The sequence below is a fragment of the Periplaneta americana genome, chromosome 4, assembly GCF_040183065.1.
Source record: "Periplaneta americana isolate PAMFEO1 chromosome 4, P.americana_PAMFEO1_priV1, whole genome shotgun sequence".
Classification (NCBI taxonomy): domain Eukaryota; kingdom Metazoa; phylum Arthropoda; class Insecta; order Blattodea; family Blattidae; genus Periplaneta; species Periplaneta americana.
Window position 1 is genome coordinate 122,539,063 of NC_091120.1, and position 15,006 is coordinate 122,554,068.

General features: G+C 32.3%; 1 protein-coding gene across 1 annotated transcript in view; it reads left to right on the forward strand.

Moving 5' to 3' along the window:
- Usp14 (ubiquitin specific protease 14) overlaps positions 1–15,006 on the forward strand; it is a 152,527-nt gene that overhangs the window by 102,545 nt on the left and 34,976 nt on the right. The window contains exon 7 of the mRNA XM_069823918.1: positions 12,913–12,978. Within this exon, the coding sequence (XP_069680019.1) occupies positions 12,913–12,978 (66 nt within the window). The remainder of the gene's footprint in view (positions 1–12,912; positions 12,979–15,006) is intronic.

Below are 15,006 nucleotides of genomic sequence, written 5' to 3' on the forward strand. Positions count from 1 at the left end.
AATATTCAAATAATTACGTGACACAAACCATGATACATACGTTTCTGAATGGTGGAAATATATATATTATTGTGAAACAGAAATAGGAATATAATAAATGTAATTACTGTAATCTTGCAACTCTTCACATTCATAATACTTTTTTATCTTAGTTTTATATTTTATTATTTTTATCACTTTTAAATCATGTCATTTTATTATCTCATATGTGAAGACTTGCATTTATATATATATATATATATATATATATATATATATATATATATGTAAATCAATATTTTTTGTAATTTATACGTGTATTTTAAGTAAGTGACAATCAAGGCAGTCATATTGATTGTCAATGTGTATCACAGCAATGTTGGTTTTTAATATGTCTCATTTTGCATGCCACTAAATACTCGTATGTTTTGTATTTGTAGATATTATGTAGAGAGCACTGATATTGCTGAAATGTACTTCGTACCTGATGATGTTGGCGTAGACCAACGAAAATGTTCATACGTCTTTTAAATATGTAATGTAAAGGTGTAGCACCTTAAACATATGCTGTGAAGTCAGTGACTGAAATAAATACTTTTAAGATACAATATAGACTTCTCTGAAAATTAAAAATGAGTTGCAAAATCTACTGATTTGGCTAAATTGGAAATCATCCCTATGTGGTTTTAGGTTTTTACGAAATTCATCTGTTTTCAATTATGAGCGTACTTGTAAATAATTTAACTTTTCTAGCCTTTATGCTAGACGTCTTGAGCTTGACTATTTATTCTTTTGTAAGGCCTTAAAGGGTGATATTGATTGTGAATCCTTCATAAGTAATATCTACCTTCGGGCTCCTTCGAATGGTTTAAGATTTCAGAAAAATTTTTATACCTATAAGCCTAAATCTCTCTCTCCAGTTGTCAGATGCATGAAAGCTGCCAATTTACTCTATATTAATTCAGATCCGTTTAATGTATAGTTTGTTGTTTGGCTATTCTTATATTAAGCACATTCATTTTAACTTCGTTTGTGTTGTTTTTAGCTTTTCTGTATCATGTATTTTTGTAATTATCTATTCATTTTGTCATTATTGTTTATTAGTATTTGTCTCTAATTTAATAATTATTTGTGTGCACTGTTTCTTATATTATTCCAGTCTTCATTTATATGATTTCATTAATTCATTTGTAATTCATTTTATTTAATTGCCATTATTTTAATTATCTCACTGTACCTACTAATTGTAATAATTATTTGTGCTATTTATTTTGTTGCATTTGGTCAATGATTAATGTTGACTATTATATTGATTGTATTTCATCTCACTGGCATTTTCTGTCATTCATTCTCATCATCATTTGTTGTTTTGTTTTGTTTTGTTTTGTATCTTGTGCTAAACTGTAATTGGCCTTGTGCTTTTGTTTTGCACATTAATATTCTAAATAAATAAATAAATAAAAATAAATAAATAAATAATAATTATTATTATTATTACTATTATTATTATTATTACTACTACTATTATTATTATTATTATTATTATTACTAATTCTAGCTGTACCCGTGCGCTCCGCTGCACTTATTAGAAATAAATATAAAGTAATTACATAATTAAAATAAAACATTGGATCTAGGGAACATTCGTGTTTGATAGAAGAATAAATCGTTTAATATGCTAATTAATTTAAATTGTATTTAAATAATTAAAATGTTATCATTTTGGTCCAGAGACCACTCATTTGGTGCAAAGATAATTCGTTTAACATTTTTCTAAATTAGTCTTGAATGTAGCCTTTAATAAATCACTCCAAATTAATAGAGTTGATTGTGTACGAAGATCATTTTTATGTTAACCTTACTGTGCATCTTTTGTTTTTGTTAAGTTTATTTTATTCACGCCTTAACATCTGTGGTCATGTCACGTGTTTAGAATGTGTGGGTATATCAGCAGGCCATTTTTACTCTTGAGTTCCTGTTTCTATTGTGTGTTGTAGATGGCTTGTGTTCATGTAACTGATTATAGACTTTGATTAATGTTTTTGGTATTGGTAATTGAGGCGGTGATGAATAATGGCATGTTATCTTTCCAATCTGGCATTTGCCTTTATGACTAAGGGAAATCATGAAAAACCCCAGTCAGATTGGTCGGCCACGGGGTTTGAACCCGGGACCCCTGAATGCGTGTCTCAAATGCTACCACCTGAGCCAACTCGCTCGGTTGTATATCATTGTTTATGCAAATAAGAAAATGAGGTACTCTACATAAATATTATTTTAAGAAACACAGGAAATGAATATGGGTAAATTATGAGTGCAGGAACGCCATTTCATGACACCTTTTAAAATAACTCAGCTCCAGTGATCTCTATGGTAAAATGAGCGTATAAAATTAAAGTATTTTATGTGGACCGAATAAAGTTGCAATAATCAAGTTATACAATATTTCGACAGAATATCAAGTTTTCTGTGCGTACAGATTTCTTTTCATTTTACCTCAGTCCTCATTTGTAGCATTACATCCGTCTAGAGAAACTACAAATTTCAAATAGTGAAGGTTAATTAGCTTCTGAGATTACATCATACAAACACTCAAAATATTCTCTGTATATTAATATTGATGAACATCAAGGCCGCCTTAAATAGACGGAGTCATTTGTTTTGATTTCATTGTAGCCATCCCCGTCATTCCTGCAATAACTCCTATGTCACATATCGATGTTCAGACTTTTGCTCTATTATATAACTTAAATAGTGATGCAGCAAATAACACAATATACTATAAATAACTTAATTATATTTCTTTCTTTCGAAAATGTAAGAATTCACGATCTCTTATGAACTACTGCCATAGAATGAATAAATTTTTCTTCCTACTAAATAATTCAATATTTTGCACATAGAAGTTACGGAACAACGACACTGTAATCTGAGGCGGCGGTGGAAATGTATTGTATTGTTATATTAAAACTCCTATATATCCTTAGAGATCAGTCCTATCAAAATTTTGCCTGGGATAAAACTTATCGGAAATCATTTTTAAAGAAACTTTTGTTATGTAACATTTTTCACAAAAATCAATAATAAGCGAGATATTTTGGTTTATTTAATTCAGGCCCCCTTATAACTCCCCTTTTAAATAAAGTATTTTGAATGCAGTGGCGGCTCGTCATAAAATATTATGTGTGTTCACAATTTTGTGGTTCCAAAATCGAAGAGAATTTGAAATTGTACGTTTAGTCTAATATGAAATGTCATGATTCCAATATTTCACTATCGAAAAAGCCGTATATAAATTCAAAACGACATATAATAATAATAATAATAATAATAATAATAATAATAATAATAATAATAATAATAATAATAATAATAATAATAATAATAATAATAATAATAATAAGAAGAAGAAGAAGAAGAAGAGTAATAATAATAGTAATAATAATGAAACTCAGTCTTTCTATTTCCAATTTTTCCTGGTAAGCCAGTTTACCCAGTTCTTTACTGTTCCAAATTTCATTGAACAGAGTTCATTGTTTACGTTTGTTAATAATGAATACATACCACAGTCCTGTTATTTACAAACGCGTGTGTTCAGTAATATATTTTGATTCACAACACACTGATACACTATAACCTATACCAGTACTGTAATCCCATTCGCATAGATTGATTGCTATAAATACATGCCAGTAAATATTATTCTTAAATATTATACACTACCACACAGATATAGGTCGCGCCAGGGATTTTGGCAGATGGATTTTCTTAATGTGAACTGGAGAGCGAGTTCCTCACCGCTGCAAGATCGGCTGTTATCTCTGTCGCAGTGGAATGGGTAGGACATAAGAGTAAACATGCACGCGCGAGTATTTGTGCACTCTGGACAGTCACCTCCAAAAACTAAGCAAATATTACAGTAGTCTATGTGTCTTTGGTATTCCCAAGAAACTTGTTCGATTAATTAAAATGTGTCTCAATGAAACTTACAGCAGAGTCCTTATAGGCCAGTTTCTATCTGATGCTTTTCCAATTCACTGCAGGCTAAAGCAAGGAGATGCACTATCACCTTTACTTTTTAACTTCGCTCTAGAATATGCCATTAGGAAAGTTCAGGATAACAGAGAGGGTTTGGAATTGAACGGGTTACATCAGCTTTTTGTCTATGCGGATGACGTGAAAATGTTAGGAAAAACTCCACAAACTATTAGAGAGAACACGGAAATTTTACTTGAAGCAAATAAAGCGATAGGTTTGGTAGTAAATCCCGAAAAGACAAAGTATATGATTATGTCTCATGACCAGAATATTGTACGAAATGGAAATATAATGTGTTATATATATATGGAAATATATATGTATATGGAAATATGTTAATCCTTAGTCAATAGATAAGACTGAGTTTTACGAAATACGAACATTAAGGGATGGAAAATGGGAGGCAGTAATGATCAAAATAATTATACCAATTTATTTTTTTTAACCAGCAGATGTACAGCCTTTAAATTTAAAACAAAGATTCACTCATAAAATTGGGTTAGATTATTCATCTCATCTCTCACAATTGTTTCTAAAATGTATAAGGAAAGTAAAAAAAAAAAAAAGTTCCATTTCATGTAGGCTACTCCCTTGAAATAACGTCAGTTTTTTTTTTTTTTTTTTTTTTTTTTGCAAGCAGAGAGGAGAGAGAAAGAAGTCGACGATTTTAAAAATTCACTAAACTATATGTAACTAGAGACGTAAAATTTAAAATGAAGGTTACTCTCTGCAATATTGGTTAAATATTCTTAGATTTTTTAAATACCATATCCTAAGGTACTGATGAAAAGGCAGAAGGGAGTGAGAAATCTCATGTCATCCGATCTCGATGAAAGTCGATATCTGGGGATCTTTGCGATCACAGAATACGAATAAGGTAGTATTTAGTCCGACTTTGTCCCTAAAGTGGTGGAGTGGGACAAAAATGGGTGAAAAATTAAATTAGATATCTTAGGGGTTTTCGGGACGAAAATTACGAATAATGCAATTTGTGCGATTTCAATATGGCAGTTTCAGTACTATGAATTATATTTTAAAAAATTAAACATCGGACATCGCACAGGTAACACATGTACAGTATTTAAGGGGGTATGTAACACCTTTTGATAGTAGGCCTATACATTTAGTAAAATCCAAAGTGTAATTTCTACATATTCTGAATGAATGTTGTGCTGGAATTTAATATAGTCATCAGCCAATACCTCTAGATTAATAAACAACTTCTTAGAATCCATAAAATACAGTATTTATTGTGAATGGTAATTATATTTTTCAATTGGTGCAATTTGTGCAGGGAAAATTGGTTTCTCCGATGTTTTGTACGATTTCGAATATTTTAAAATGCTTTCTTCTCTGTTCTATTCATAATGTGCGTGTGAAGAAATTATTGCCCTTGTAATATCCATTACAATCCTATTTATTATACTCTTATATAAATCTAACTTCCGCAGCATGCAATTTTACCCAATTAACCAAATTATATTTTGATTGTGCAAATCAAGCTTTCGGGTATAACTCCCTGTGAAGTTGATTTGAATAATTTCGAGGGGGATTATTAAGAAGAATCATAATTTTATTAACTTGAATTGTCGCACCACCAGTAGACGATCCCTAGATTATTACTGGACAAATCTTGTATATTGATCTGGTAAGAGTAGGATTATATATATATATATATATATATATATATATATATATATATATATGAGCAATGCAATGCTTTTTCCTTTTAATTAAGAATTAATTTAATTTAGAAAATGTAGGAGACGTATTGTAAAATCATTGCGAACGGAAATCATTTACATTTATTAAAGGTATTCTTTGAGTAGGACTGTACCGTGGTGTGTTTCATAATAAGGATAATTGATATGAGCTGCTGTTATGAAAATGTGAACGACTCAGAATGTTACCGCATCTCATTCTCACAGCTTACACAAACAATATTGGCTCGCCTACTGGAAATGTCATCGAGGTCATCTGCCAAAATCGGTGCCTCCGACTATACTTAAATTCATACCACCACCACAATCAGCCACCACGTGTTTGAAAGTCAAACTAATGCTATTATGCCGACACTGAAGTATAGTAATTCACAAACTACACTCTCGTAGCAGCACTGTACACACATCTACGTAAAGTAAACGTTCCTACAGTCAGATGCTGACATCTACAGGCTTTTAAATTTTCTCCTCGAGATATAGCATGTGAAGGATAGGCACCGATGCACCTGACATCTGTAGGATAGATACTCATCATGTTCACTTAACGCTTTGTGCTCTTGACGAGTCATAAGCGGCCAGCTAAAGACAATTTTCTCCCGCGCATGCGTGAAATTCCTGTAACCATCTCGAAAAGAGCACGGCTTGTACGTGAACGGATGTTGCCAAGTTTACATAAGAAGTTTATGCAAGATGCGGGAAATTTAAAATACTCGATTCTGATATTATACATCCCCACTACATCAATACGGTATCAAATAATAAAACTAGTCGTGCATTAATGGAAACAAGGTGTTCACGTGCTCTTGTGCTCTTATTGACGCACCGCCACTGTTTGAATGCCATATAGCCTAAAATCTAAGTTACAACGAACTTAATTTATATTCCAATTTTCATCGAAATCCGTTCAGCCATTATCGCGTGAAAAGGTAACAAGCATCCAGACAGACAGACAGACTTAAATATCAATCCTATCAAAATTTTGCCTGGAATAAAACTTATCGGAAACCATTTTTAAAGAAACTTTTGTTATGTAACATTTTTCACAAAAATCAATAATAAGCTAGATATTTCGGTTTCTTTAATTCAGGCCCCCTTATAACCCCCCTTTTAAATAAAGTATTTTAAATGTCATATAGCCTAAAATCTAAGTTACAACGAACTTAATTTATTCCAATTTTCATCGAAATTCGTTCAGCCATTATCGCGTGAAAAGGTAACAAACATCCAGACAGACAGACATACAAACAAAAATTTCAAAAAAGCGATTTTCGGTTTCAGAATGATTAATTATACATGTTAACACCAATTATTTTCGGAAAAGCGAAAATTACCAGAAAAATTTCGCTTACAGATTTATTATTAGTATAGATTATTACTATTACTATTATTATTATTATTATTATTATTATTATTATTATTATTATTATTATTACTATTATTATTATTATTATTATTATTATTACTATTATTATTATTACTATTAATATTATTATTATTATTATTATTATTACTATTATTATTATTATTATTACTACTATTATTACTATTATTATTATTATTATTATTATTATTATTATTATTATTATTATTATTATTATTTCCTATGGTCTCATTCCATCGTTTCAGCGGACAGCCCAAAGATCTTGTTCCTAAAGTTCAGTAATTAAATGCTAGGCATGGTATCTATCCTTGTTCTAGGCTTCTTGAGTGTATGGTATTTCCATTTCTGTCTATAATTTTTTATTTTCTCTAAAATTGGGTCAGAATTTAATTCTTTCAAAATATCCTAATTTTTCCTCTTGTCTAATCTAGTATAGCCAGCGGATATTCATAGTCATTATCAGATTTCCTTTTGGATTTTTGTTCGTAATAATTATTGAACATGCCACAAACAGAACTTATGAATTGTGCATGTGATTCAAATAGCGTAATCCATGAACTATTACAATGTCTATGCTAACACTTCACAATTTCACATTTATACTATAAAATCTCTGCTGTGTGTCCTTCCAAACTGTAATTAAGAAAGTCGTGATAAACATACAAAGTTTATTCAACAGGCATGAGACCTCATTTCACTTCATTTCATACTTGCTGTTTCTCAAAGATAACATAGCTGACATGTGTAAAGGCCTTCATTATGCTATTCCAATTTTCATATGAACATTTATATGTCTTCTCTCGTGAAGGATTTATGAACATGTCTCCTGATAATAATTTGCAGCACTAGTTGCGACAAAATTCAATTAAATAATCTGCACAGGACACATCATACTGTGTTCTCGAAATTGTTTTCATTAATGTGACTCTGTAAACCTATATGCTCCTGACATATTGAATGTGTTGTCATAATATTGATCTCTACAGTAAATGAAATAAGCAGAATTGTATGAAAATATTTATTACTGCTGCAGTTAGAATTTCAGACATGGCAAAAAGTAAATGTGAAGATCAACAGGCCTACCATTTTCGCCCACATACCTTAATGTAAAAGATAACTGATCGATTTATGAAATATCCAGAATGGACTCAATTAATTATGATGGAGAAATATTTTGACCGTTTTATATCATCAATAATTATTTCTTTCACTTATGGGCACAGATTTTTCAGTATATTCTCCAAGAAAAGGATCGAACTCAGCAGTAAGTTATATACATATATGAGGGGCGTTCCGAATATAAGTTTCGTCATTTTATTTCACATGGAAGCTGTGTTACAAAGTGAGAAAATATATTGTCATAACAAAAGACAAACCTTTGGCTACTTTTCCACATAGTCACACCAATATTGATACATTTGTCGTACTGTGAAATAAATTTCAAGAAACTCTCCTGGTAAAATTCGGTGCCCAGCAATTTCATAACATTCTTTACAGCCTGTTGCACCTCTTTGTTGCTTCTGAAGTGATGTCCCGATAGTGCTGACTTCAACACAGGAAAAAGGTGGAAGTCCAGTGGGGCAAGAACGGAAGTTTCAATCTCTCTCATCCCAGATAACGAATGTGTTAAGCATCCTCCTCTCTTGTGTTGAATGGAGGACTTCAATCGGCTTAATGTGTGGCAATAGCATGCTGCATTGATGGTCCCTGTAGTGAGGAAATCAAGCAAAATGAAGCCCTTCACATCCCAGAACACTGTCAGCTTAATCTTCCCTGCGGACTGCGAAACTTTGAATTTTTCTGGATGAGTGAGCTGGGATGTTTCCATGTCATTGAGGCGGCCTTGATCTCCAGGGTAAAGTGGTGCACCCACTCTCATCTGCTGTGATGATCCTGAACAGGAAGTCATTGCCCTTGCGCTTATACCACCACAAGTGTTCCAGGCTTATTGCCATTCTTGCAGTCTTGTAATCAGGGGTGAGCTGTCCCGGCACCCATCTTGCTGACACCTTCCGATATCTCAACACATCATGAATCATATGGTGGGCCTGAGCACATCCAATACCCAATGACATTGCTGTAATGTTTATTTATTGAATGTCATCCATCTACCATGTAGTCAACCTTACGAAGTATGTGTGGAATAGGGGTAAGATATATGTTTTCTATGTCATAGGTTGTGAGTTTGCCTCCCAGTACAGTAATATTATTTTTTATTTTAATTTTTAATTGAGTTATTTTAAATATTTAATGACATAACATTAATAAACTTCGTTATGTCTGGTAAAAATATTATTGCCCATCACCTGTGGACTATCAATAGGCGAGACCTGGCCTGTATAAACAAAAATAATAGTTGTTTCACTGTCTAAAAAACCCGGAAGCACATAGAATAAATAAATACATACATGCCTGTGGTAGGGTCCGCAAACCACCTGCATCAACAACTACCCCCATTCTGCATGGCTTGGAGTCCACAAAATTATATTTATTGATGGAGTAATTGTGTGTCTGTCATATTCAAGAGTAATGCTGAGTCAACCATCTTATTTACAGACAGGAGTATCATTGCTCGGGAGAGGGGAGGGGTTTGCTATTTACTTGAGTTTGGGCATATAATGTGAGCGACATAAATCTAGCTTTGCAAGACATATGATAGGGAAATTTATAATTAAAAAAATTAAGATTGTCAGAGACTTGAACCTTGAACTACTCCCCATTTCAGTTTGGTTGATAGGCCTTCCCCTCTACTCAAACTCTCAACCATCAGTGAAGGGGAAGAAGCTACTATCCATCTTACTAATATTCGACTAATAATTGACTTTCAAACTAGTGAAAAATATTATTGAAAATGTTTATTGATAATCTATATGTAGAAAGTCTATACTAAGCGTTTATATTTCATTTTATTGCTGTTTTTACTAACTGGCACATTAAAAGCTACTGAGAGCAGAAGATAAATGTTTTCTTCACTGCTAGTTGCTACTCTACAGTACACAGAATGGGACAATCTGCACTGTGTCACTCCCCCCTGACTTTATAATACAAACTAACATTCATTACTATAAATATTAGTTGAAAATATTTAAGAACGACATTAAAATATACTCAACCATGTAATTGTCAAACATCTGTGTCACTGTATTTTATATTCAGTTATGTACTTTAAGATTCTATTTTCTTGTGTGTACAACTTGTTGCAGGTATAGTGGTAACAGCTATCGCCCTGTTACTGACGAACTTAGGTCAAGTAGAAGGGGAAAGAAATGCTTTTGCATCCTCTCAACTTGTATGAAATGTCGTTTAGTCACATGCTTTGTATACCCATGCTGTAACGATCTACACTCTTGAAATTGATAATACCAGATTGGCATAATACGTGACCTCTTGTTCATGTTCACTTCGATTGATTTTGTATTTATCAATTATATTATTTCTCTCTTCAGAGGCCCTGATGTATCTAAAATCAACTCTCCATTCACTCTATAACGTATTTCAGACTCTGAAACAAAATATACCAAATTTAAATTGTTTAATTAATTGTAATCTGGTGAACGACAGCTTTGACGAGATGAACATGTGAAGTATTATGTATCTGGAACTTATAAATTGTTGGTGGTGTATTCTTTTGTCGCACAGTATACTTACAAAAAAATAAGTAATGAAACACTGTTAAAAATTGTTAGTTGTTTTGAATAAATCAAAATTTGTGCTGTTCTTATTTAGGAGTTACAAGTTACATTATTTCTGGTGAAAAATCTCTGCTAGTACATATGCCTTTTCTCAGATGAATTGCCTTCTACTGGGTGAACAATCCTTCATGCACTCGCACTTTTACAACTTATGGCTAGTCGGCGGAATCAGCTGCTAAGCCTCCACAGTGCTGAAAGTCGTGTCAGGTGTCAGTGTGAGTTGTACTCTTATAAAATAAGCACGTGTGTTTTAGACGATGTAATACAGTGTGTTAATTAATTCTATTCCCCGAAGAGTATTCCTGTATGATTCATACGATTAAATTACTTTTACTTTACTTTTTAATTCTTTATCTTTTAAGTGTGTATTAGTATTTATTTTTTAAGTATTTATTAGTAATAACTTACGTGCCAAACTGTAGGTAGATGTGGACTTCCTGACACTTGATTCACCACAGTTATTGACTTGACCCCAAGACTGCAAGCAGTGGAAGCAGGCATGTGGAAGATTGTTCACCCAGTACATAGTGAATTTAATTGATAAAATTCTGGAGGCAATAGATAAAAAATTCCAAGTTGGAGGGATTTCCTGTGATTTATCCAAAGCTTTTGTCTATATAAATCATAAAATGCTACTAGACAAATTAGATTATTATGGAATTAAATGCGTTGCACACCAATGGTTTCACTCAAATCTCATAGATAGGAAAGAAAGTCGAAATCAATATCTCTAGGAAATCTGCCTCGACATGGGGAACTATTTAATAATGGAATTCCACAAGGATCAATATTAGGTCCTCTACTTCTTCTGGTGTTCATAAATGATCTTGCCCCCCTAATAAAAGATGTAGGTCATCCCATATTATTTGCAGATGATATAAGTATAGTAATTACCCCAATAACTCCAACACATTCCAATCTTCAACAGAGACAATTCTTCTCAAAATATGTGATTGGTTCTCAGTCAATAAATTATTATTAAATTGTAACAAAACTGACATAATTCAATTTAAATCCTGTTAAAATTCAAACCCAATAATTAAGAACAGGTCCCTAATAGAAACAAGAACCAAATTTCTTGGCTTACAAATCAATAATGTGTTAAATTCGAAAAATCATATTAAAGAAATTACCTCCAAACTAATTTCAGCATGTTTTGCTATTAGATCTATGCAAGAGATAGTAAATATCAATACCTTAAAAACAATATACTTTGCATACTTCCACTCGGTAATGAGTTTTGGAATAATATTCTGGGGAAATTCTACAAATAGTAACAGCATATTCCTACTACAAAAAGAGTAATTAGAATAATAGTAGGTGCCAAATCTAGGGAATCATATAGGACCATTTAAAAAAAAACTACAAATAATGCCCATAGCTTATCAGTATATTTTTCATTAATAAACTTCCTCTTATGTAATCGTGAAAACTTTGTAACTAATGCAACAGTTCATAGCATAAATACTCGTAAAATAAAAGACTTTCATACTCCATTGGCAAGTCTATCATGCTATCAAAAAGGAGTGCATTATATGGCACCTAAAAAATTTTCAATAGCCTCCCTATGGGTATAAAAAATCAAATTCAAAATATAAGATTATATTTAGGGCCAAACTAAAGAAGTACTGGTACCTAATTTCTCACGCCTTCTATTCCGTACGTGAATTTATGACATTCAACAATGCTGCATGAATATTTCTGTCTTGTATTAAATATTGACACTAACCCCTTGTGTTGTAATTGTATATTGTAAAACTCTTCTGTATATATTCCAAGTAGACTATTACTATAATTAAGACTTTGTAGTACAGTTAAGATTTTTTTGACATGTTCCATATTCTAGCTGTGAAGCGATGTACAAATACCATGGAATGTAAATAAATACAATACAATATGAACAAACCATGTCATTTAATTGAGAAGTAAAGGCTGCACTAAGAGAAATTTATAATTGATAATGGCATTCCTAAAGGACACTTTTTTCATGTCAAAAGAAATAAACTTCTGCATTGTCGAAGTAATAAACTTGACATATATATTTTGTAAACAAATATGGGTATTTCTGGATTTTAATCAATTTCATTAAATTTATTTACAGAAAATGCAGGAGCAATTGACAAAACAGTCCCCAACATTAGAACGAGATGCAGTGTACACGAAAACAGTAAGTTTACTCTAAAAATGAGAAAGTTTCTCTAATAGAGAAGTGAATGTATTATTGTCCTCTGTTTTAACTCTAGCATCAGTTCAGAATTGGGTTTTTGGGTATTCCACCATGTCCTGGAACTTGACATTTCCTATTCTGATCACAGTCACCGTGAAAGCCTAAAACCTCATATAATCTAGTATCAGTTATTTATAATATGTCAGAAAGCATTTCAGTTCCATTTCATCATAAACCTATATCACTTCGACAGCTATTGAAATAAGTACAAAGTTAATTGCATGAATCAAATTGTTCATAATAATAGTGATTGTTATGAAATTGATTTGATAGGATCTTCATGCTACAGAGTGTAATATTTTATGGTATAAAAAGTGATCACTCATTTACAAACATGTTTATTTATTGCCTTGATCTAAATGGAAATAAATGACTGTATATTTGCCAATTATCGTGTGTTCAAAATGCCATATGACCTACCATTATCCAAGAAAGAGATTTACAGTATCTGTAACCTAAAAATAAGTATGTATACATTCTACTCAAGTTAAAATTTATAATATATATTCTGGGAATACACACTGTACATAAAATACATGCATGCACATACACACATACATAGTGTTCTGCCCAAGGGTAGGTCTTTCACTGCAAACCCAACATTCTACAATCTTTCCTATTTTCTGCCTTCTCTTAGGCCGGGTGCACACAGAATCAGACGTGCCTCGGCACGACATGATGGTACATTTTGCTTTAAAATGCCTCGTGACAGCTTAAAACTGTCTGCTCATGACAACTGATTTGCTGCCTGTGTGGGTTTGGAAAACTGGCCTAGGCTATAAAATGGCGTCAAGTCTATATGAAAAATTCTATTGTATTTGGTTATTATTTCCTAAGGACACTTAATACACCTAAAAATCTGTAAGATTGAAGAGAATTAAAATTAAATACTACTATGTACTGCACAAACGTCATTTTGTATGTTTGTGACTACTTCACGACTTACAATAAAGAAAAATCATCATCATCATCATATCATATCCCTTACGTATTAGACCCTACAGGATCTTTTACGGTCTCATGCCAGCGCTTTCGTGGTCTTCCCAATTTTCTCTTTCCTCTTGGTACATAAGTAAGAATCTGTTTAGGCCATCTAGTGCGATCCATCCTTTCGACATGTTTTTTCCACTGAAGTCGATATTGTTGAACAAAATTAACTATAGGATCCATTTTGAGTTCCTGCAATATGTCTACATTTTTACGGTGTTCCAGCAAAGAGCATCCCGCTGTTCGTCTCATGAACCTCATTTCCGCTGTCGTCAGCCTTTGCTCATCAGCTTTTCTGATTGTCCATGCCTCGCTACCGTAAGTGAGGACCGGTCGAGCAAGTGTTTTATATACCTTTAGCCTTGTATGTTTCTGAACATGGGAGGATTTGAAGACGGCGTTAATGACGCCAGTGATTTTTATAAATTTAGATATTTTGTTTGACATATCTTCATCAGTGATATAAGAGAGGTTATAACCTAAATAGTTAAATGAATTAACACGTTCAATTAAAGTATTATTTATCATGATCTTACTTGGAATTGGGTTCTCTCCCGAAAATGCCATGACTTTTGTTTTCTCTTTTGAGATTTCCATATTGAAATCAGAGGCGATTATTTGCAAATTATAAATGGCTCTTTGTAAAGCATCCTCTGTTTTAGCGATAATAACCTGATTGTCGGCAAACATTAGTGTATCAAGAACTGTGTTTCGATTAATTTGAATTCCAGCATGATGGCTTTGCCTCCAAATGTATAAAATATGCTTCATATATATAATAAACAACAGAGGGGAAAGACCGCACCCTTGTCTAACACCTTGGTTGATGGAAGTCCAGCTAGTAGTTCCGCGTTCAGTTCTTATGGCAATTTCATTTTGTTGATATAAATTATAAATGGAGAGAATGATTTGGTTTGGCACATTATCATAGCGTAAAATCTCTAAATGTTTATTTCTATCAATTCTATCAAAAGCTTTTAC